Below are 23,208 nucleotides of genomic sequence, written 5' to 3'. Positions count from 1 at the left end.
TCCCACAGGCGTTTAGTGGTGGTGGCGGTGGAGGAGGAGGAGGAACACATCGCGGCGCGGCTTAACCCACGCCTCTCCTCTGCGAAAGCGCATGCGCGCGGCGGCGAAGGCCGGGGGCGGGGCCTGCTAACCCCTTGGAGGAGGAGATGGAGGAGGAGCTGGGGCTGGAGCTGGGCGTGTCTCCGTCGCCGTCACGCATCGGCAGCGCCCACTCCTGCTCCTCCCTCCTCCGCCTTGAACAGGAGGCCAAGCGCAAGAAGCGGGCGCAGCAGCAGCGCAAGGCCGCCGACATCATGCCGGGTGAGAGGCGCTAACGTTCGCCGCGCGGGAACCTTTGGAGTGACGTCACTCCTTTTGGCTGGGGGTGGGGGAGAGAGGAGAGAGAACCTGCCCGTTAGTTATCTCCTCCCCGGGGAAACCTCCATCTCTACCGCCCTAGTGAGTTGCTATTATTAACAAGCCACTTGGTGCCCCGCCATTGTTCCAGGGATCTCGGGATAATCACGACCCCGTCCATGTTATCACCATCACCACAACAACCCTGCAGGGTAGGGCAGATGGAATGGCTGGCTCACTGAGTGACCTTGAGTATTAATGGCTGGGCGAGGGGGACAAGGAGACCTTGGGGCACAGGTTCTCCACGTACCCGTGGGCCGTTTTACTAAACTTTTACCTATGTTAATCTGTTGTGACCCATGGACAGCCTGAAAGGGCAAGGGCTGTGGGATGGAGACTCTGAAGCATTTGAAAGACTCCTCACAAATTCCCCTCATGGAAGTGATTCCTACTACTAATCGGACCCCCCAAGTGTCCCCATTTTCCACGGACAGTCCAGGATTTGCAGAAGCCATCTCAGTTTCTGATTTGATTTCGAAATGTCCCGCTTTTCCTTTAGACATCCCTATTTCATCAGAGGGTATGACCTTTGAGCCGTCTGAAAGCAGCCCTGTACAGTATAGGGAAGCTTTTTTTAATGTTTGATGCTTTATATTTTTATATATGTTGGAAGCCACCCAGTCAGATGGGCGGGGAATAAATAGTAAAATAATGATGATGATGATGATGATGATGATGGAATTAGGACATCCCTATTCTCATTGGAGAAATGTTGGAAGGTATGCTATGTGCTACAGGCAACCAGATTGTAAGCTGTTTATCAGTTACCTGTCAGCTGTGTGTTGCTGAGCCTGGTACCATGCCATGCCTTTCATATCATGTGTGTTGTGGTTCTTAAATATTGAGCCTCCTTAAGATGGGAACATAGGAAATTGCCTGATACTGTCTGTTTGTCCATCCAGCTCAACACCACCCTTACTGATTGTCAGCGGCTGTCCAGGATTTCAGGCAGGGAGAATTTTCCCAGCCCTACCTTGAGATGCCAAGGATTGAACCTGGGACTTTCTGCCTGCATAGTAGATGCTCTGCTACTGAGCTACAGCTCTTCCCTTGAGGATCTTCAAACAGACATCATTTGACAAGGGTGCAAGCCATTGCACAGTGCTAAAGCATAGACTTTTCCACGCAGAAGGCCCCATGTTTAATCCCCAGCATCTGTAGTGAAAAAGAACTTGGATAATGGCTTTTGGAAAGGCCTTCAGCTGAATGAAGTCTTAGAAAGTTTCTGTTGCTAAGAGTGGAAAATACTAGGCTAGACAGAATAGTGGAGTGGCTCAGGATAAGGCAGCTTCAGGTGGCATCTTTATGGATAAATCATAATGTGAAGCAGAGACATCCCACTGTATCAGTAAAAGATGAACCTGGTGTTTTAAAGATTGAATGTGCTATAATTCCTCTTGTTGACGGTGTGGATAGAGGGCGAATTTCTATGTTATCTCTTATTTTAAAAACCCAGCAATTTAGCCGCCCCACCCCCCACCCCCCGCAAATACAAAAATATTTCAAGTTTAAGGTTCTATTAGTGTTTTGCTGTGTTATTTAGGGTTGCTGCCTTGCAGGGGTGAGGAACCTGTAGCCTTCCAGATGTTGTAAGACTCCAACTGCTATAAACTCTGGTCACTATCTGTCCTGGCTGGGGCTGATGGGCGTTGGTGTCCAGCAACATCTGGAGGGCCCTTATTCCCCAGCCCTACTTGTATTGCTTAAATAACAGGTGAAAGCTTCCTTCTGCTCCTCTGTCTACAGTAGGCAACAATTGGGCAGCAGTTGGGCCTTGCTCAAATAGGATAGAAGTTCAGCAATGGGCTTTATCTTCTTCCTTGCTCATGTCTTTTTTCTTGATTTTGCAGTAGGGCGAAGCAGTGATGACGTGCTGGATCTGACCAAGTACACAAAAAACCAGCCATGGTGGCGCAAGCTCTTTGCACCCAACTCAGGGTCCAGTGCAGAGAAGTACAACGTAGCAACCCAGCTGGCAATCGGAGGCGCCACTGGATGGTGAGGCATTGTTGTACATTGGCTGCATTTGTGGTAGATGGCAGGGGAAGGGGACAGCAAATTCACCCAACTCTTGTAGTAACACAGTCTCTGTGCTACAGATTGCCATTTTTACTTACTGCAGATGGAGCTGCCTTGTCAGTTATTCTGTATAGTTGATGTAACTTTTCTGAATTATCCCCGTTTTTGATTTGCAGGTGCACTGGCTTCATTTTCCAGAAGGTTGGGAAACTGGCGGCGACTGCTGTGGGAGGTGGCTTCTTCCTGCTTCAGGTTGGTGGTTGCCTACCTTGGATTTGGGAGTAGTTGACCAGTAGAGTGGGGTATCTTGGCTGCCTTAACTGCAGAAAGCTGCATGCAGCTGTGACTCATCTTTTTCACATGAGTGATTTAATGGGATGTCTAGGCAGCATCCACAACCCAGCCCTAGTTGGGGCCTCTTGTTCACTGGCTTGCCTGTGCAGGAGATTCAAGTTGGAACACTTTGGTAGTTCCTTTTATAGCTGTGCCAAATGGCCTCTTGATATTTTCCACCCTGTTTGTGGGCAGATAAATTTTGAGTGATGGTGGTTGATTTCACCATATTCTCCAGGATAGAGCCCACCATTAGCGGTGGCTTTCTTTTCTGCTAATGTATTTTTCTCAGCTGACAATCCCTGAAAGTGGCAGCAACAACTATTTGTGTTGGGCAGCTTAAGCAACCTTTTTGCATACTTAGCAGGACTCCAAATTTGTTCTGATGGTGGTGAACAGTATCCACTACAAAAAAATGGAGAAATTTCTGCACTGTGACGAGTCTTTGCTTGTGGGGGAAGAGGGGGGCAAATGGATAAACATCATTTGCAGCATTTTGGCTCAGCTGTAGTTTCTTCATCATTCCCTGGCAGAGCTTTAAAATATTCCTTGCAGTGGCAGCATCTAGTTCGCAGTTGTTGCAGCTGCATATTGCTGAATCTGGTGCTATGCCATGCCTTGCAAATAATGTGTGTTGCTGTTCTTATAGAGACTCGGGGCATTTCAGCAGCCTACAGACAGGTTGTTGCACTTAATGGAGTGCCAGCACAGTATAGTAGCTAGGGTGTTGAACTGGGACCTGGTAGGCTAGGATTCAAATCCCAGCTCAGCCATGAACCCATCTTGCTCTCAGATGAGCCCATCTTGCAGGATTGTTGTGAGAATAAACAGGGAGGTGGGAGAACCATGTATGCTGCCCTGAAGTCTTTGGACTGATTGAAATATCTGGCTGAAATGCTACAAGTGAAGTTTTCTGTCTAGAGACATAGTGGCTTGTATACAATGTTAGTCCTACTCAGAGTAGACTCATTAAGATTAATGGGCATAGCTAACTTGAGCCCATTCATTTCAATGGGTCTACTCTGGCTAAAACCTAGATTCAACCCAGTGTGTGCGTTGTGGGGTAATGCATCATATCTTGATATCTGCCTATCATAGATCTGTTAAAGCAGGTGTGAGGAAATTTCGGCCCTGCAGATATTACTGAACTCCAATTCCTACCACTGGCCATGCTAGCTAGGTCTGATGGGAGTTGTAGTTCAGCAGCATCTGGAAGGTCAACGGTTCCCCACTCCTGTGCTAAAGATATAGGGCCTCTGTAAATATTAATATAAAAAGAGAAGATGATAGCAAGCCTTTTTGTCTTCCAACTGGATTATCAAAGGATCTCTGATTTTTCTTTTCTTTTCTAAAACATTGGTTTGTGCAATATAGAGTTTTGGTTGCCACTGGAGAAGATTCTGATAGCATCAACACATGATCACTTGCAGCAAAGCCAATCCACTGCTAATTTTAAACATCAGCATCAGTGGAACAGCTCCTCTATTTTAAGCTTGGTGCTCACACAAAAAATGATCTTCGTTTGAACCATACTTGCTTCTGTGCCTTCTATTCCAGCTTCCATGCAGGTCTTCCATGTGATAGAAGAGCAACTGCTAGAGTGTATTGGGGAATGCACTGGCTCAGTGGGCTCTTCAGTCATCCATGGACTCCCCCAAAATTGCTCAGTCTTACTGAGTACTGGCATTGGTTATATTTGTTTGATTCATCCAGGCTTTTCTTAAAACATCTATTCCAGGGTTTGTGTGGGCAACTGATTCTTTGTGTTAGATTACCAGTCTTCCTGCTGGACAGCCAATTGTATTCTGTACACATTAAGCAGTAATTCTTAACTTTTTCAGACCTGGGATGCATCTGTAACTTGTTCATGCATTTCTTGACTGACTGGGTTTAAAAAACAAAAACAAAACACCATATACTTACATAGTGGTAAGTGCTGCTGTTGTGATCTACCTTAGATCAAGCCGGTTGAAGGCCAGTGCATTAAAGCAGGTGTGTCAAACTTTTGGCCTTCAATATGCTGCTCAACTACAGATTGTATCATAACGGGCCATTGACTGTGCTTCCTGAGGTTGATGGGAGTTGTAGTTCAGCAACATCTAGAGAGTCAATGGTTCCACACACCTGCACTAAAGAAGGCTAGGTTCATGCTGTCCTTGACTCCAAATGCTGTTTTGTTCACTGCTTTTCTCAATAGCTGCAACTCATTGGAAGGGCAGTTCTCCTGGGGCTACTGCTTTGAGCTGCTATGTAGCAATGTGGATGGGGTACAAGAAATGGGCAATGCTGTCCATAAATACTTGTCCAGCTAGACGTGTAGTGTTTTGCTTCAGGAAACATTTTCTCTACTCCAGCTTGCAAACCACACAGGCTACATCAAAGTGGACTGGCAGATGGTTGAGCGGGATGTGAGCAAAGCCAAAGAACAGCTGAAGTTTCGTGGGAGCACCACCAATCAGCTGACACCAGAAGTGAAGAGCAAAATGGATGAGGTGAGACTGGTGGGCAAGTTGGAGAGATACAGGAGGCTAGCAGCAAAGCCCTGAGTAGGAAAAAGTGTTTGATGTGATAACTGTGCAGTAAAGAGGAGATGGGCAAAAATTATTAAATATGTTATGGGGGACCTGCAGATGTTATTAGACACCCAACTCACATCACTCCTGTCCTGGACTACTGGCCCAAAGGAGGGCTCCTGGGACTGGTTGGGTGCAGGTGTATCATCATCATCATTTTGTTTGTATGCTGCCTTTCCACAGTTGAAACTATGCTCAAGGCGGCTTACAACATGACAAGATTGACATAATTACAAACATAACAGAAGTCATAAACAATCAATAAAAAACATCAAAAAGTACATAACCAAGTGGAAACAATTTCCACGTAAATCATGAGATCTAAAACTAAAGATACAGCAATAATATCAATAACAGCAACAAGCTCTCTCAACCTCCTGTGAACAATACTCTAGCCCAAGAATCTGTTGGTTGCCTAAAATGCCAGAGTTGTAAGTTCTGGTGCTTTACTAAAGAAGGGGTAGACTTACAGCAAATCAGCCTGACAATTCTCCTAGCCTTTGCAGATGTGGGACAAGATATAAGAGATGACTTATCCACACCCAAGCAAATGTTTATACATTCTTTATACAGCAAAACAGCACACATCATTTCACCTGGCTAGATGAGGGCATAGATGGCAAATACCTTACAGATAGTTCTCCTTTCTGGGCTCAGAGCCCAGCACTCCAAGACCACAGATAAGGATCACATCAAAGCAAGCCAATTAACATATATCACAACAAGTTAATATAAACATATATATGAGCTCATTGTTACAGCAGCTACCAATTAATTATGGGATTATCTTGACTCCCAGTATGGCGTTAGCAAAGCTTCTGAAACAGTTAGCCTTTGGTTCAATACAACTCTAAGCCAGGATAGAGGTCCACAGGTTTCCCATCCTTGCATTAAATGAAGAGGGAGGTGTGACAGCAGACAGTTTTTGCTTACCGAGTATGGCTGTAACAAAATCAAGATGGTACACTGAAGGGAGACCCAGTCTGTCAGCAGCAGATTTCAGATTTCAAGTACAGTTGATAGCTTCTAGGCAGAATCCAGAGAGAGTTTGCACTTCTGAAGACTCAGGTCTGAGGAGGCCTGCACAACCAGTGGCCCACAGGGTCGGGGCTCTTATGCTTGCTGTCGCCTTATAATTGCAAATGTGGGGGTGTCATTTTGTCAGGCACTTGAGCAGCCACAATGCATGTCCAGGAGGCAACATGTAACTTCTGAAAATCAAATAGGGACCAATATAAGATTTGCCTTTTCTCTTTTTCAGGTGATCTCCTTTCTGAAGAAGAATGTTATCCTGACTGGAGGGTTTGTTGGAGGGTTTCTGCTTGGCATGGCTTCTTAGGAGCCTCCTCTGATCTGGCTCCTGTGCTGCTGCTGTTGCTGCCACCGCCATCTCCTACTCAGTAATCATTCGTTTTCTCCATTGCTGAACTTGTCCGCTGGAACATTCTGACATCTCTCTGTATGCACCTTATGACCTCCAGAAACACTGCCACAAGCTCCTTTTGCTCCTCTCCTTTTTTCATTTGATTGATTGGTCAGTGGTTGAGAGGTAGCATTAGGCTGAAGGCTGTTTGCTGTGAGGCTGATTCCTACCCCTGCCTGATATGTCAGGTTTTGTATAATCACCCCCAAATTCTTTTCCAGTGGGAAAACGTGCACAAAATGTTATGATAGTACCCTGCAGGGGAGCACCCAACTCCCTTGTAGGCACCTTCTCATTGTGTTGTACCCCCTGGGTGGCAAAGAGTACAGCCTGTGCTTTGGAGAGCACAGAAGCTCAGCAGCCTAAGGAAAGGGTGTGCCAGGCCATGTCCCAAAATAACTTGCATCTAGTTTTGGCTTATTCTTCCCTGGACAGGCTCTGAATACTGCTTCCTAGAAATGCCCGCAGAAGAGAGAAACAGGTCTTCCTGACACCTCCCAAACTTTTATTTTTACCTCTTGCTGAAGCCACAGAGCTGGAATGATCTGTGGAAACTCGTGACTGCTGCATGGGATTTCTGCCATCCTCTCCTGCTGAAGGAGGCCTGAAAAGCTTGTAGTGGGTGGGGTGAACCCTCTTCCCAGAATATGTATTTTGAACACTCACTTGATTATGGTTCAACTAAACTTTGCTCTTGGTGGTAGAACGGCTAAAATAATGACTGGAGTTGGAAAACTTTCTACATGACTCACGCCACTGGTAGCAAAAGTTACTGGATTATAGGGATGGAATGCTGCGTTTTGCTGCTGGAGCCTCCTGCTCTGTCTTTTATGGACCTCCAGCTCCCTGAAATGTATGTAGGAAGAGCTGGGCATGGTCTGCTGTTGCTGTAAACCAGCCTTCTCCAACCTGGTGCCCTCCATATATTTTGGTCTTAGCAGCCCCAGCCAGCATAGCCAAGGGGAGTTGTAGTCCAAAATATCTGCATGGCACCACTCTGGGGAAAGTTTTTCTAGATCATGAGTGCTTCATGAGAGATGTGACTCTTGCCCCCCAAACTGAACTTGGAGAAGTAATGGTTGGATTATATTGACAGAAGTTGGTTTATCTCTGCATGAGTTGCATTCTGGACAGAAGCCTGCACTTTTCATATCTGCTCCAGGAGCACTTAAAGCTGATTTTCTAATACGTGGTTTCCCCCCCCCCCTCCTGCAGTCCCTACCTGTCTGTTACAATATACATGTAAAAATTAAAATGATATCCTGAGCTACGTTTATAAATGAACAGATTTATTACAGCAGAAGCTTTAATGGTTCGGAGCAGGGATAGGAACCCATGGCTCTCCAGATGGAGCTGCACTGCAACTCTCATCATGCCATCAACTAAGCTGGGTGACTGATAGAAGTTGGAGTCTGGCAACTTCTGAAGGGCTTCCCCAGCCCTGGCTTTTAAAAATACTACTCTTGTTAGTTCATTCTTGCAAAAGGCTGCCCTGCAAATTTTTTATTTATTTATTTATTTATTAAATGTATATACCATCCTTCATCCAGAGATTACAGGGTGGTTTGCGGCATAAAAATAAAAAATGGAAACACAATATCTATAACATATTAACAAAAAAGCCAATAATCCCTTGTCCCCCAAACACATTTAAAAGGCCATAAATTTGTTTAATCAGCCAAAGGTGCTTTCACCCAGTACCTAAAGATATGTAACGAAGATGCCAGGGAAGCCTCCCTGGGAGAGCATTCCACAGATGGGGAGCCAGTGCAGAAAAGGCCCCTTCTCGCGTTGCCACCCTCCAGACCTCTTGAGAAGGGGCCACATGAAGAAGGGCCTCAGATGACGCTTTCAGAGTCTGGGTCAGTTCATACAGGGAGAGGTGATCCTTGAGGTATTGCGGTCCTGAGCCGTTTAAGGCTTTGTAGGTCAAACCCAGGACTTTGAATTGGGCCTGGAAACTAATTGGTAGCCTGTGCAGTCAGGCCAGGATTAGTGTTATATCCTTGAACCGTCTTGCTCAGGTGAGCAACTGGCTGCTGAATTTGGCAGCAGCTGAAGTTTCCAAATTGTCTTCAGAGGCAGCTCCGTGCATAATGTGTTACAGTAATCTAACCTAGGGGTTACCAGAGCGTAGACAACAGAAACTAGGTTATCCCTGTCCAGTTAGGGTCACAGATGGGCCACCAGCCGAAGCTGATAGAAGGCACTCTATGCCACCAAGGCCACTTGAGCCTCAAGCAGCAGCAGTGGGTCCAGGAGTACCCTCCACAGCTACGTTCCTGCTCCTTCAGAGGGCAGGAAACCTCCCATCCTGGTCTAGTGAACCACCCACTAAAAGTGCCTCAGTCTTATCTGGGTTTAGCTTCATTTTGTTGGCTCTCATCCAGTCCATTACCGAGGCAAGACAATGATCCAGCATATCCACTGCCACATTTGCAGATGTAAAGGAGAAGTAGAGTTTTGTGTGAGTAGCATATTGCTGACAGTGTACTCCAAAACTCCATATGACCCCACTCAGCAGTTTCATGTAGATGTTAAACAACATGGAGGATGAAATCAAACTCTGTGGAACACATATTGAAGGTTCCATGGGGCTGAACAGCACACCCCAAGCATCATAGTCTGAAAACGTCCATCCAAGTAGGACCAGAACCACTTCAAAGCAGTGCTGCCCATCCTTAACTCAGACAGCCACTCCAGAAGGATACCATGCCTGATGCTATAAAAAGCCATTGAGAAGTCAAGGAAAATTCACAAAGACATATTTCCCCTGTCTCTCTCTCCTAACAAAAGTCATCATACAGGGCAAGTAAAGCGGTTTCTGTGCTAAAGGTGGGCCTAAACACTGACTGAAATGGATCTAGAAAATCAGTTTCCTCCAAGAAAATGGATCTGGTCTGTGACCACCCACTCAATAACTCTGTCTAAGAAGGGGGACAAGGATATTGACAAGCTGGAACATGCAGAGCAGGGCAGCCAATATGATCAAGGGTCTTGAAACCAAGCCTTATCAGGAACAGTTGAGAGTTGGGTATATTTTGCCTGGAAAAGAGACTGAGAGAAGATTTGATAGCTGTCTTCAAATACCTAAAGGGCTTGTTTTCTTCTGCTCTGGAGGCTAGGTCTGAAACAATGGTTTCAAGATACGAGAAAGTAGATGACTAAATATCTGGAGCTTTCTTATGGCAAGAGGTGTTCAACAATGAAATGGACTCCCTCAGAAGGTGGGGGGCTCTCTTTCATTGGAGGTCTTTAAGCAGAGTTTTGATGGCCATCAGTCATAGATGCTTTAGTTGATATTGCACTGCAGGGGGTTAGACTAGATGAGCCTTGGGGCCCCGTACAACTCTGTGATTCTATGACCCCAGCTCCTATCAATTCCATCCATCAGTAAATGGTGACGAATGATGGGAGTTAGATTTCAACAACATCTGGAGTGCCACAGATCTGAGGAATAAACAGTATATTTGGGTGCTGCTTTTTCCCCAATCTCATTTATTTTTTGACTTTATCAGGATTTCATTGCCTCTCAAGCGATGATTGAAAGAGCCAATCTGTTAAGTGGCCACCAGAGGGTGCTAAAAGAATTGAGCTAGCCTCCAATTTGGAAACAAGGGCATAAATTAAGGAAGAGCTATGTTGATGAGAGAGAGACCATCAATGAAGGTGGGGTGGGTTTTTTTGTTAAAAAACAAACCCAAAGCAGCCACCCACAAAAACTCCAGTAGCTGCCCACACTTGAGTCTAGAAAACCGCTCAAAGTTTTAAAATGTTTTTATATGATATTTAAATGTTTGAGGTGAGAGTTTAAAATAAACTGGTTTTGCTGTATTTTGTTATTTGATGTTTGTTTTTTCCTAGTACCTACTGTACTGAAGTGAATGGTGAAGGGAGATATGACTTTAAGGCAGGGGTCAATAATTGTTTGGGCCAAATGGCTGCAGTTCAGGGATTGCATGCTGGAGTTACCTGCAAAAAAACAACACACACACACACACACACACTGTTATGCTTGGAGGACAGCTACATGCCTATGGGATGTCCTTATTCTGCACACTGTGTCTACAACTTAACTGAGCTATCCACAATGATGCCAAAGTCCTGTTCTTGGTCAGTTACTGCCAGTTCAGATTCTGTTAGCCTATATGCGAAATTAGGATCCCTCCACCCTATGCATCACTTAACACCTGCTTGCATTGAATTACAGTGGTGCCTCGCAAGACGAAATTAATTCGTTCTGCGAGTTTTTTCGTCTTGCGAATTTTTCGTCTTGCGAAGCACAGTTTCCCATAGGAATGCGGTTTTAAGAAAAAGGAAAAAAACTTGCAAGGCGTTTTCGTCTTGCGAAGCAAGCTCATGGGGAAATTCGTCTTGCGAAGCAACTCAAAAAACGAAAAACTCTTTCGTCTTGCGAGTTTTTCATCTTGCGAGGCATTCGTCTTGCGAGGTACCACTGTACATGTCATTTTGATGCCCATTGGCCCAGTTTTTAAGGCTAGTTTGGTGTTCTTTGCAGTCCTTTTGCTTTAATGACAATTTGATGTCTTCAACAAAACTGGCTGCCCCACTATATAGTTTTTGAACAAGTTTAAAAGCAGATCCCAGTACAGATCCTCAGGGGGACTCCACTTTCTACATCCCTCCAGTGAGAGAACTGCCCATTTGTTCTTACATCCTGTTCTTTTACCAGGTTCTGATCCAGAAAAGATCATTTCCTCTTATCCCCAGTTGTGACACCTGCACCCACCAATTTGGCTTCAGAGCAAGTTAAGGTGACCGGAAAACCTAGTGACTTTGTACAAGTGGCTTGCAGACTCTGCCGCCTCCCACTTTTAACTAAAGCAATAACATCCTTACACAAATCCTTGCCTGGGAGTAAGTCATTTGAATTCAATGAGGCTTGCTTCTGAACAGACAGGCTTAGAATTGTGCTGTATGTTTCTGGGTTAACATTAACCATCTCCCTGAACCGAACAGTACCTGTGAAAAACTACTTTATCTCAAGTCAGAATTATGGCCTATTGTGCACAGAATGTCTTTCCAAGGGTTCAGGCAGCTGTTTGTCATTTGCTTCCTTTAATGAAATGCCATGGATTTAATCTGGGACCTTGTGCATGCAAAGCAGATCTCACCAGTGAACTATAGCCCCTCCACAAGCAATCTTCAGTATTTACACTCTATACAGTACCTTCTTTGTGAAATAAACATGTAATCACTACTGTAGTGGCTGCATGCGTGGTACAGGTGAAATCTGAACCAAGGCATTTCCTTATTTAGAGATTGGGCTGTTGACTACTGTGGCAACAATAATCCTCTGATCCTTGCTCACTACAGAATTTCTCACTACAGACTGAGTTAGTTAAAATGTAAGTTTGACATCATACCTACTCGTTTTGTAGTGAGCAAGGATCATGAAGGGCTATTGTTACCACAGTTACCTTGCAGCATTCTGCCTACTACTCACCAGTTAGGTGTATTTAGCAGGGGCTCCCAAACTGGTCTACAAGCCTCATTCAGGCGGTCTGAGGTGTGTTTATTGATTTGTACTGAAGATGGGAAACAGCATATGCATTACGTTAAATATATTGATTTCTTTAATTGCTTCTTTTATTTCTTACATTTTACGGCAATTTGAATTTATGGGATTCAAAATGTATGTAAGAGAAGCAATAAAGTTTAAAATAATTTAACAGAGTACATTAAAATTGCTACAACCAGCAGAACAGTCATTAAGTCCACCAAGACGCTCAACAATTTCCAAGTTATCTGGGTGGGAAGCTTGGAAAGCACTTGTATACAGTGGTACCTCAGGTTATGAGCTTAATTCGTTCCAGATGTATGTTCTTAACCCGAAACAGTTCTTAACCCAAGGTCCACTTTTGCTAACGGCGCCTCCTGCTGCCGCCACCGCGCAATTTCCCTTCTCATCCTGGGGCAAGGTTTGCAACCCGAGATATTACTTCCAGGTTAGCAGAGTTTGTAACCTGAAGCGTTTGTAACCCAAGGTACCACTGTATAGGATTGCAGCCTAGAAAAGGCAAGACAAACGAGAGATGTTGTAGGCCATACGTCTTAAAAACCATTCTTACAGTTCTGAAAGTATGTTCAGATAGTTTATTTTATTTTTGCAGCATTAAAGTTAAATATTTCCAACACAGATTGTTCCACTGGTTTTGGTTATGCCTGCTTATGATGCACACAGAACATTGCAGTGGTCTTGAAGTTACTTCAACACTGAGAGGTACTAGATTGAACACAGAATAGTAACAGGATGGTCAAAATCCTCTGAGATGTGTTCAGGAGGGTCTCAACTGGGGGGAAAGAGGTGCTACAACCACATTCCAATTGAAATGAGGCTTTGCTCACACAAGTTACAGAGTGGGGGATTTTAAAAATACCTCTTCCACCACTCTGGTTTTCCAGAAAGTGACTATTGCTTTGCAAAGGCGGAGGGGGAGAACACACCACTCTATAGCTATCCCTGAAATCAGCTGCTTCCACAACAGCATTCACATAATTAAGCATTGTGCAATTGGATTTGAGTGCTACTATATCTACAGTCCAAAAGAAGAAGTGGTATGTCCTGTTTTGCAGATAAGGAAACAGAGGCACGCAGGTAACCTAACAATTGCCCAGCCAAAAAGAGGGTAAGCCCGAGTTCTCTGGAGCTTTAGTTGCCAACACTTCATACAACTGCACAGCAAAATGCAGGAGCACGACAAGGACAACTTCTGAAAGACTGGGAAATGCTGACTTCATGGGAGTACAGTTTCTGCATCTTAAGGATGTTATTCTGTGTCTAACAAGATTTTTTAAAAAACTTAAGATTCCAGCATAAAGGCTGCTTGGACTTCACTTTGCAGTGAAATATTGCTACTCCTGATAATAAAAGTAGATGACGTTGAACATTTACACATCAAGTTAATTCTACTCCAATCTAATCCACAATAAGGCTACAGTACTGACGCGTTTTGATAGTAGAACAACTAGCAGCTCTACCCTTAACAGACGGGCCATTGTTTTCTGGCTTCTGAGAATGTCCGAAAGAGGAGCTGCCTTGCACCTCGTGTCAACGCAAGCGGTGCAGATGAGGTATTGCGCAGCAACGTAGTTTGCAGGAATGTCTTCCACTCCCCCCAGAAGTTAGTACATCCTCAGGGTTTGGGGGCTTGAAATCCGTGGGAAGAGGATACCTGCTTCTCTTTCTCTTTTTCCTGCAACTCAAACCCTGAGCAGGAGATGGATCTGCCCTTGGGAAAGCGGGCACAACATCTTCTCATCTCCTGGAGGACAGCTTCACATTTTGATTCCAGGTAGTTGTTGGCTGTGGGGGATGCAGGCGACAGGAAGCAGAGCAAATAGTGAGCAAACTGCAAAACAGGCATATGAGGGTTCCCGCACAGAAAGCCACATTTTGAGAGTGTATGGTCACCTTAGGCTACTCCCTCCACCTGCTACTGAAGACATTCCTCACATTTCACATTTATGTATAAAAGTGAGGTCTCTGCTATTCAATTTCCCACCTAAAGCACCTTCGTGTGGAATAATGAAAGGATTAGGGGAGGACTAGTACCTCTGATAGGGACGCGGGTGGCGCTGTGGTCTAAACCACAGAACCTAGGGCTTGCCGATCAGAAGGTTGGTGGTTAGATTCCGCGCGACAGGGTGAGCTCACGTTGTTCGGTCCCAGCTCCTGCCCACCTAGCAGTTCAAAAGCACGTCCAAGTGCAAGTAGATAAATGGGTACCGCTCCAGCAGGAAGGTAAACGGCGTTTCCGTGCACTGCTCTGGTTCGCCAGAAGCGGCTTAGTCATACTGGCCACATGACCCAGAAGCTGTCTGGGGACAAACGCTGGCTCCCTCGGCCAATAAAGCGAGATGAGCGCCGCAACCTCAGAGTCGTTCGCGACCTTTACCTTTAGTACCTCTGATGGGAGTAATTTGTCCACCTTTGGTCCCCATCCTGCACCCAGCTCTCACCTGTGGCTCCTAGAAGCTGTCAGCATGCGACAGCAGCCTCAGCCTGGGACCGGTTCTATTGGCTGGCTAAACCAGGTGAGGGTAGCTAATGGGTCTCAAGCCCTCAGTGAGTTAGGGACTTTCCCCTGCATGCAGAGACAGGCTCCAGTGGATTGAGTGGATGAGACCAATAGTGGATCCCGTGGTCAAGAAAGTGGTTTCTGCTCATGCTGTAGAGGGAAGTGCGGGGCAGATGGGGAGGCAGCCCACCTAGGAGAAGGAAAACTTTGATCCTAAACCCCTGCTGTTTTGTGATACATCTTCAGGAGTCCCTAAGATGGCTGGATAGCGCCTTGTGTCCCTCATTCCAGCAACTCCTGCAGCCAGGATGGTGCCAAACATATTACTCTGCTTTCCTTTCAACCATGTAAGTGAGACCAAGAGCAGGGTCCTGCTCTTGGGGCAGCCCAGGACCTCCACACACACTGCCCAGGATTGTACCCCAGTGCTGCTAATGCAGCGGTTTGACTTAACCCACAAAGGCGCATTCCACTGTCTCTCGAGACAGAAGGATGCCATTCTCCTCACAAGAAGCACTCTGATACAATAAGGCAGTATCAAGCCAGAAAGGACATTTTGCAATGGCCCTTGGTCAATTTCCAATACAATATTTCTGGTTGTTCTGTCACCTAAGTAATTGGAAAGAATCCAAACGCAACACTTTTTATGAGGACCAAGTGAAGTGTCAGCACCCAGAAAAAAACAAGCTTTTGAGAGCCCCAAAATTCTTTTTTAGGTTGGGTATTCATGTAAACCAGTAACAACCAAAAGAGCAGGGGGACAGGTTAAAACATGTTTCATTACATGGTAAGATGGGAAACCCCTGCAGCCTGCAACATCTTTTCCAGGTTAGTCTTCCTTTTGATTACTAAGACACAACTGGTAGGACTGTATCCCAATTCAAGTGAAAGGTTAAAATTCATTATAACAGTCCTACCAATTGTCTTTTGATAAGATAAGAGCAAAGCAATAGGAGAGCTTTGCCCTCTCAATGCTCACAGAGCATCACTGTCCAATGCAAGCACAGCTGAGGACTTCAGAACCTTCTCCTACAATTGTCCACCTACAGAGCACTAAGGTTGTTACAAAAGGTTTCCCATGGGAAGAGTGTTGGAATAAAAAAAGACATTTTCTTTCTCCACAAGCTCAGAGTGACTGGATGGGTCCAGGTCTTTGTGAACAGAGACTAGCCTTAAACTTGAAAGAATCATTTATTTCAGAGACCGCTGGTCACTTACTTCAAAACCAGCATATTTCAGAACAAAAACATAAGAGGGATGTTCATTCTTTCTGTTTCAAAAACCCTTCACCTTTAGCAGTTGGCTTGGAAGATGACTCGGAGGGACTGTACAGCACATACAAAAGATCTCAGGTTCAATCCCTGGCATCGCCAGTTAGCAAAAATGCCTCTGCCTGTCAGAGACCCTGGAGAACTGCTGCCAGCCAGAGTTTACAGCAATAATGAATGTTCCAGGTCCCCTCCAGATGCTGCTACCTTCAGATGTAGCAATCAGAGAGAGAACATTCTCTCTGGTAGTGCCCCATGAGTACTATGTTGGGCTCGTCCCATTCACTTGAGTTTTTAACAGTCACTATAGCACATCAAAGTGCGAGTAGATATATAGGGAAGGTAAACAGCATTTCCGTGCGCTGCTCTGGTTCGCCAGAAGCGGCTTAGTCATGCTGGCCACATGACCTGGAAGCTGTACGCCGGCTCCCTCGGCCAATAAAGTGAGATGAGTGCCGCAACCCCAGAGCCGGCCATGACTGGACCTACCGGTCAGGGGTCCCTTTACCTTTACCTAACTTCTATTGGTTTTGTTCCATTTTATTTTCTTACTGCCGATTAATTTTTGCAATTTCAAACTATAATCTTACTGAACGGCTTGAAGACCCAGAAAAGGCAGGGATGGGGAACTTGCAACCTGCTGGATGCTGTGACCCGGCAGCATTGCCCAATAGTCAGAGATTATGGGAGTTGGGAGTTCAGCAACATCTGGAAGGTCACAAGTTCCCTATCCCAGGTATAATCTAATAGTTTTTCTTTTTATTCTTTTTAAATGAAACAAACCCAAAACAACGCAACATACCTTGCAAGCATTTCTGGATTTCACAGGCATATTTCTGGCAGGGGTCTTTCTGGGCCATGTCTGTGGAACTAAAAGAAGAGGAAAATACAACTGTAAGGTAAGAACTATAAGGGAGTGAGCTAGCAAGGCATCTCCTGATAATCCTGCTCACTGGCAAGGCCCGCTTTCCTTCACAGCAAGGACTGATCCCTTTCAAGCACATCTAAGGCTACAGTCCCAGAGCCCTCTGAAAAAGTGTCTCTGCCCAATCAAGCAAACCAGTGTGGAATACAATGTCTCGTGCCCTCCCACGTCACCCAAAATTCTGTCAAAGATGAGACAAGAAACACCTATGATTGCTTCGTTGGTCTAGTAAGGTCCAGGTTCCTCCCTACCCACCCCTGCCATTTCTAGGGTGACAGGACTATAGATGCATCCTTTTCATTGTGGATTCTGCACTGAGAATAGGTTGGACTAGACTATTTCCAAGGTCCCTCCATGAGCAGCAGTATGGCCTAGAAGGCCCCCTGAAGAACCACCGGGGGGCAGGGGGAGAGATCACCAAGTAAGCACTGACGATGCTTGTTGAGACAGGGTTCTCCCCTCTGAGTCAATGTCTTGCATAGGATGAAGGGGGTGATGTAACTTCTGGCAACGCTGAAGCAGATTAGTACAAAGGTGGGGAACCTGTGGCCCTCCACAGATGTTGCTGCGCTACAACTTCCATCATCCCTGACCACTGGCCATGCTGGCTGGAGCTGATGGAAGCTGAAGATGCCACAGGCTCCCTCCCTCCTGGATTAGTAGAGCAACAAACCACATTTGCAACATTCTGAACTGCTGAACAGCGAGGCGGCTTTTCAAACCAATTTAACTCAGCAAGAATGCACAGGCCACCCTGCTGGGTCAGAACAATGTTTATCCCGCCCCACAGTAAGAGCCCTGCCAAAGGCCTACCAAGCCCCACAGTGACCGCGGTCAATCATATGCCTTCCGGGAAGCTCACAAGCAGGACATGAGGACAATAGCCCTCTTTTGCTTTTGCACCCCAGCAACTGGTTCAGCATCTTGTCCCCTGTAGTGGCTTCCCAGCCGCTTCCAGGAAACTAAACACGGAGAGAACACAATGGCAATCACCATGCCTTGTTGCGGACCCCAGCAATGCCCAGAAATCAGTGCCCTGACTATATTTCCAGTGGAGGGCAGCGGGGGGAGGGGGGTGTTCCATCCTGCCTACCTAGAACTCCCCCTGTTATTTCAACTGGCCACGGCACTCTTCTTCACTGCCTGTCCTAATCTCTTGGGTGGCAGCACTGCCAAGAGAGCTGCCTGCCATGCTCCACCACAGAGGCAGCGGCTTTTTAGTGCTGTGAGTTACCACATAAAAAACAAAACAGGGAGACCATCCTAGAGTCACACAGCTCCTGAAAGACAAAAACCAGCATTAAAAGAACCGCCATGAGTGCAAAAAGTAAAGAGAAAGGAGGAAGGGGGAGACTGAGAGGGGGAAAACAGCAGAGCTCACCAGATTTAATCACTTGGGAGGAGTTTCAGCAGCAGCTCTTCCACTCCCATGATCTGCAAGAGACAAAATAAAACATTCGTTGCATCCCAATAAGATGCTGGGTCATCAGTGCTGGAGTCACAGCTAAGCAGCTTGTATCTTTTTTTCCTGCCTGGAACCTTACCATTAAATGGTGTTCGATGTTCCAGATGCGAGAGTTACTGTCCCGGTACTGCTGTCCCTCTGAAAGCTGCCACATGTGGGGCAGCTGGGATGCAGGGAGATGGCTGGGGCACACCGCCTGGCCCAGGGGGACCCGGACTCTCCTGATCCGGGCTTTCACTGTATCTGCCTCCTGGGTGGAGAAGCAACCAAAAACAACAACAGGGGGTGGTGGGGGAGAGAACATGAGGTGTTGCTAAAAGGCTAAAACCAAAACACCAAAGCAAAAGGGTGCTGCGAGTATTCCTGCTTACCTCTTCTGATGCCACCAGCCATGTTTTCTGGTTCTCATCACAGTAGACGCCTATGCGCCGCACCCAGAGGCGGACTGGTGGGGCCCGGGGATCACCACCTTCCTCTCCTTCTGCCATGCCCCGTTTCTCTTCCTAGGAATGCCCTCCCTTGGCTCCCATTCTACACATGGTCCCCTTTGTCTCTGAACAAAGACATGGGATGAATTGTTAGTCCTGAAAAGAACCAGCACTGGGCATGGCAGCCAGGTGGAATGCAACTTTCCTGAACTGTGAGAAGCATCTATTATTGTTATTATTCTTTTAAGAGAAGGGCGGGGAACGCTGGAAAAGTACAGCTGCCACAGTAAAATAGGAAGCTGTCTTGTTGGTCTATCTGAAGTCAGACCATTGGTCTATCTGGATCAAATCCTGAATGCACCCACCTTTGCCAAAATGGAGCCCCCCCCCCAAGATGTTTTGGACTATGATGGTCATCAGACCCAGGCAACACAAAATGCCAGTGGCTCCCCATGGTTACAGGCTTTTCCGAATCCTATCTGGAAATTCCAAGGACCTGGGACCTTTTGCATGCAAACCAGGTGCTGCATGACCCTGGGGCCTCAGGAAATTCTTTAGGAAAAATACAGCCCACTTGAAAGACTCACAGCAATCTTTCTGGATGAAATGTGCTACAGAATCATGAACTTGGAGCTGTTTAATGGGACCTGCTGTCATCCAAGTTGGCCATAGAGTACTGAGGATGCATGCTGCACAGCTTTCAGCAACTAGTGGCCTGTGGATGGAATGTGGTTTGCAGATGACTTAGCCCACTGATACAAATCCGTATCTATCAATTTGCTTTCCAGTCTTTTTTCCCATTTTGGTTCCTCTGTTTTCTTCTTTCACCCAATTCTCCATTCCAATCTGTAGCATCTTCTAGGAAAGGGGGGTGACCTCCCCCCACAAAATCCAAACTTGGTCAGTTTCCTCCACAAAACCTGGAAGTTAAGAGGAAGTACAACCGCTGCCAGTTCTCTCCTTTGCTCTTGCTCAAAATACTGCAAATACTGGAGAAGCTAGAAGTGCAAAACTATGGAAATTGTGAGGAGCAAATTGGCTGAGTCCCACCAACCCTGAGTACTAGAAGTTCCCCTTTCCCTATTTCAATTGAGTTGTCAAGCAGTGGTCACTGGCATAGGAAGATGAACATTATTTCAGCAGGGAAAGTCTATTCTACTTGGCAACTCACCACAGAACCCATGGTAAGACAAGTTAAAACCCTTGTACTGGGGCAAAGCTTTGTATAAAAAGGGTGACACTGATAGAGTGGGAGAGGAAGAAAAATTAGAATAGCACCCAGAAGATAGAATTTGGTTAGTTTCACATTTTGGTCATGATGGACACTGTGAAGGCTGGAGAATGCACAGGTGCTTATCACAACTCACAATATGTATGTGTGGAATCACTCCTCAATAGTGTGGGAAGTGCGGCAAGAGACGGTGTGAAAGGAAAGACAGCAGATTAAGAAGACAAAAGCACGTAGTTTTTCTGAAGCACAGCAGGAGCACTTCCTTTCCAGCGAATTAAGCCCCTAACTACAATGATGTCTTAAGCCAGGGGTAACCAACATAGCGTTGCCCTCCAGATGCAATGATGGCCACCAACATGGGCGACTTTAAAAGAGGATTAGACAAATTCATGGAGGGATAAAGCTATCCACGGCTACTAGTCATCAGCCAGATCCAGCAGGATGTTTTTATACATTTTTGGACTCCAACTTCCTGTCAGCTCCAGCCAGCATGGCCAGTGGTCAGGGATGATGGAAGCAGTAGTCCAATTAGCATCTGGGGACCCCATGCTGGCTACGTCTGCTCTAAGCTGAAAGGAGAACAAAGTCAGGTTCACATGCTAACATTCTGGGAGTATAAACAGACGTTGTGGTGATGTGGTTAACTACTTTGGCACCAGCCCTTGAGAAATTTGTATCCACAGCCACATCATTGCAAAAGATGCATGAAGAGGATCGAGGCAGGAGGCTTCCCCACCCCCAAAATGACACAGCCAGTATAACTCCTCCAGCACTCCACAGGTATCCTTGGAATCAAACTGCTAAGCATACTATGTACTGTAGGGGGCTCAAAGCACACACAGACTAAGAGTCAGCGCACACCCTTGTTGCACGCAAACTGTATTGGCAGTAGCCCGCCCCTCCAAAAAGTTGACACGGGATCAAGATACTATCAGAGCCAGCTGGCACCCACTTACTCAAAAGCCCACAGTTTTCTTTAGTGATATAAGTGCCCAAGCTTTCGTTTCTGCAGCAAACTTTCCTAGCAGAACAAAGTACTCTTATTTCGTCATGGGACTATGTTCCACTTTGACTCAGAGAGGAGACCATGGCCAAGACTGGTGGGTTTTCCCCTCCCCCTACACCTGGGGGGGTCTTCCAAATAAGTTTTCTTTCCATGTAGATAGAATCCCAGGGCTCAGCGTGCCTTGTTGCAGCATTCCCCCGCAAGTTCTATTAATATCATCAGCCCCTAAAAGTGAACAATTTTCATATGAAGAGAATGCGGCTTAAAAGTCTGTTTGTGCACAGCAAAGGTGTTGTGAGAGGGTGACCAATGTTGTAACTGTGCCACCAGAGTACGCAAGCCCTATTGTGATCCTCACAGTGCTCTTTCACTCCTACAAGCAATCATAATATCTGTTACAAAGACAGGCAGCCACCCCCAGAACTGGAAACAGCCACTAATTTCCCCAGGATTTTAATCCTGTTTGTCAGAGGAAACAAAATAAAAGTAAATAAAAGATCAGCAGGAGACATTACTGACTAGAAGATAAAACAACAGCAACCTCTCTGGGTCAGGAAGTGACTACCTGATCTGTGATGATGCCTTGTCTTTTAAGCCTCTGTTCCAAAGCTGAGCTTTTCACAACTGAATTTCTCCTTCATCACCCTCCAGCCAACTGCTTATCAGGTTACCAGAATGCAAAGAGGTGTGGCCTTGTACAGCTACTGCAAAATAGACACCGATGAAACTACCTTTTACAAGACAAACAGGAATGCAATTGGTGATGGCAGAAGGGTGGTAATAAACCTGAACTACACAGAAAATCAGCAACCAAAGGAGACTGTAGTTTCCACAAAGCAGTTGATTATTGCAAATCATATCAAAACAACTGCTTAATGAAAGGTACAACATGAAGAATGAAAGCCTTGCCTTTCACTACTCCTTCCTACAAGTTGCTAAAATCATGGTCAACTTAAATGTGCAAAATTAAGAAACTTCTTCCCCTCCCCCTGTCCTTGCTCCTGATTTTGAGGAGTATCAATGTAACAGAGACAGTAGGCAGTTTCTGGCCCAAAGAAACTCCACCAAGAAAAGCCTCTTTCTAAGCAGTATAAGACCAGGAAGAAGGATTTGCGTATCTTTGTTGAAGTTAAGCTTCCTGGACGCAGGCCAGATGCGTAAGTAACAACAGAAATCAATGACATATTCCCAATGCAATGTCAAGAGTGAGGTCTTCTGGGGAAAGGGCCCCTTTGGAATATCCCACTTGGATTTCCACCGGCAGAGCTCTTACACCTTAGCAGACAGAAATCCAACAGGCGAATCTTCGCTCGTCGCTGCAGCACTATCCTAGAAGCTACACCTCTTGAGATTTTGCTTGCCACACACACACACACCCCAAAAGACAAAAAACAAACAAAAAAAACAACCACAGGAAAGTAGCCTGCTTGATCTAGCAGCTGAAAAGAGAACATATTCATCTACACCCTCTAGGTTGCCAGTCAGCTCCTTCCTACGTTCATCACCTTCTTCTCCCCCCTCCCCCATTGAAAGAAGCTCTGAGCATCATCAGTACGAGACAGGCAGAAGCTCTACAGATCCAGCTTTACCTAGTGCAGAGGAGGAGCTACGCCTGTTGAATTTCTGCCAGCAAAGGGAGCTTGGCCACTTCCCTAATCCCAGCTCACCCAAAGTTTCTCCCCCTCCTCCTTCTCTATTCCACCCCCACCCCCCACTATCCCGGGGGAGTCTCCATGGCAACAGTTCCCTCACTCTAGCGGCGAGGAAACTGCCCTGATTTGCACGCAGAAAGATCTAGCACCCCACACCGCCTCCCTGGCGAGGCATGCCTCGTCCCGCTCGAGGAGTAGCCGGGCGCTACCTGGCCGCCAAAGTGGAGCTTCTCCGCCCTGCACTCGGCGGGTCTCCCTCTCCCTCCCGCTTCAGCCCCTCAGCCCCGCAGGCGCGCAGCTCTGCCCGATGCCGACGCCCCCCTTCGGGCGGAACCGACCTGGGCCAGCGACGCCAGCGGAACCAAAGAACGCTCCTTGCGCGGGGCTAGCCGGACACTTCTGCGGACGGACAGGAAGTCGGCGTTGTCCAGGAAACACCATCTCCCT

General features: G+C 46.3%; 3 protein-coding genes across 11 annotated transcripts; 1 reads left to right on the top strand and 2 right to left on the bottom strand.

Moving 5' to 3' along the window:
* The first annotated feature begins 36 nt into the window (after positions 1 to 36).
* Positions 37 to 10,578, top strand: FUNDC2 (FUN14 domain containing 2). The gene is made up of 5 exons (XM_082207618.1): positions 37 to 300; positions 2,247 to 2,394; positions 2,592 to 2,667; positions 5,103 to 5,240; positions 6,583 to 10,578. Exons 1-5 carry the CDS (start codon positions 147 to 149, stop codon positions 6,658 to 6,660), a joined length of 594 nt encoding a protein of 197 aa, XP_082063744.1. The 5' UTR covers positions 37 to 146; the 3' UTR covers positions 6,661 to 10,578.
* Positions 10,579 to 12,847: 2,269 nt separating this feature from the next.
* CMC4 (C-X9-C motif containing 4) lies at positions 12,848 to 18,242 on the bottom strand. Its single transcript, XM_082207637.1, has 3 exons — positions 18,073 to 18,242; positions 16,857 to 16,924; positions 12,848 to 14,071 (listed from the first exon to the last, which is right to left on the bottom strand). The coding sequence occupies exons 2-3, from the start codon at positions 16,912 to 16,914 to the stop codon at positions 13,902 to 13,904; spliced, it is 228 nt and encodes a 75-aa protein (XP_082063763.1). The 5' UTR covers positions 16,915 to 16,924; positions 18,073 to 18,242; the 3' UTR covers positions 12,848 to 13,901.
* Positions 18,120 to 23,185, bottom strand: MTCP1 (mature T cell proliferation 1). 9 transcript variants are annotated; one of them, XM_082207632.1, is made up of 6 exons: positions 23,100 to 23,185; positions 21,675 to 21,810; positions 18,816 to 18,997; positions 18,524 to 18,694; positions 18,361 to 18,413; positions 18,120 to 18,259 (listed from the first exon to the last, which is right to left on the bottom strand). In XM_082207632.1, the coding sequence occupies exons 3-5, from the start codon at positions 18,930 to 18,932 to the stop codon at positions 18,366 to 18,368; spliced, it is 336 nt and encodes a 111-aa protein (XP_082063758.1). In that variant the 5' UTR covers positions 18,933 to 18,997; positions 21,675 to 21,810; positions 23,100 to 23,185; the 3' UTR covers positions 18,120 to 18,259; positions 18,361 to 18,365. The 9 variants fall into 9 exon arrangements, with proteins under 9 accessions (XP_082063758.1, XP_082063755.1, XP_082063754.1 ...); XM_082207629.1 differs by having other exon boundaries at positions 21,675 to 21,813; positions 23,100 to 23,177; XM_082207628.1 differs by having other exon boundaries at positions 22,971 to 23,108.
* Between the last annotated feature and the right edge of the window lie 23 nt (positions 23,186 to 23,208).

The sequence above is a fragment of the Podarcis vaucheri genome, assembly GCF_965113315.1.
Source record: "Podarcis vaucheri genome assembly, chromosome: Z".
NCBI classification, from domain to species: Eukaryota; Metazoa; Chordata; class Lepidosauria; order Squamata; family Lacertidae; genus Podarcis; species Podarcis vaucheri.
Note: the sequence above shows the minus strand (reverse complement) of the source record. Positions and strands in the feature narration are given on the sequence as shown.

What these genes read in the sequence shown, in the direction of transcription:
- MTCP1 (XM_082207632.1), bottom strand. Translation starts at nt 18,932, where the DNA reads ATGGCAGAAGGAGAGGAAGGTGGTGATCCCCGGGCCCCACCAGTCCGC. An exon ending in GGCTGGTGGCATCAGAAGAG is followed by an intron (nt 18,695 to 18,815) that starts GTAAGCAGGAAT and finishes TTCTCCACCCAG; the next exon opens with GAGGCAGATACAGTGAAAGC. An exon ending in ACATCGAACACCATTTAATG is followed by an intron (nt 18,414 to 18,523) that starts GTAAGGTTCCAG and finishes TGTCTCTTGCAG; the next exon opens with ATCATGGGAGTGGAAGAGCT.
- FUNDC2 (XM_082207618.1), top strand. Translation starts at nt 147, where the DNA reads ATGGAGGAGGAGCTGGGGCTGGAGCTGGGCGTGTCTCCGTCGCCGTCA. An exon ending in GGCCGCCGACATCATGCCGG is followed by an intron (nt 301 to 2,246) that starts GTGAGAGGCGCT and finishes TTGATTTTGCAG; the next exon opens with TAGGGCGAAGCAGTGATGAC. An exon ending in GTGGCTTCTTCCTGCTTCAG is followed by an intron (nt 2,668 to 5,102) that starts GTTGGTGGTTGC and finishes TCTCTACTCCAG; the next exon opens with CTTGCAAACCACACAGGCTA.
- CMC4 (XM_082207637.1), bottom strand. Translation starts at nt 16,914, where the DNA reads ATGGCCCAGAAAGACCCCTGCCAGAAATATGCCTGTGAAATCCAGAAA. An exon ending in AATCCAGAAATGCTTGCAAG is followed by an intron (nt 14,072 to 16,856) that starts GTATGTTGCGTT and finishes CATCCCCCACAG; the next exon opens with CCAACAACTACCTGGAATCA.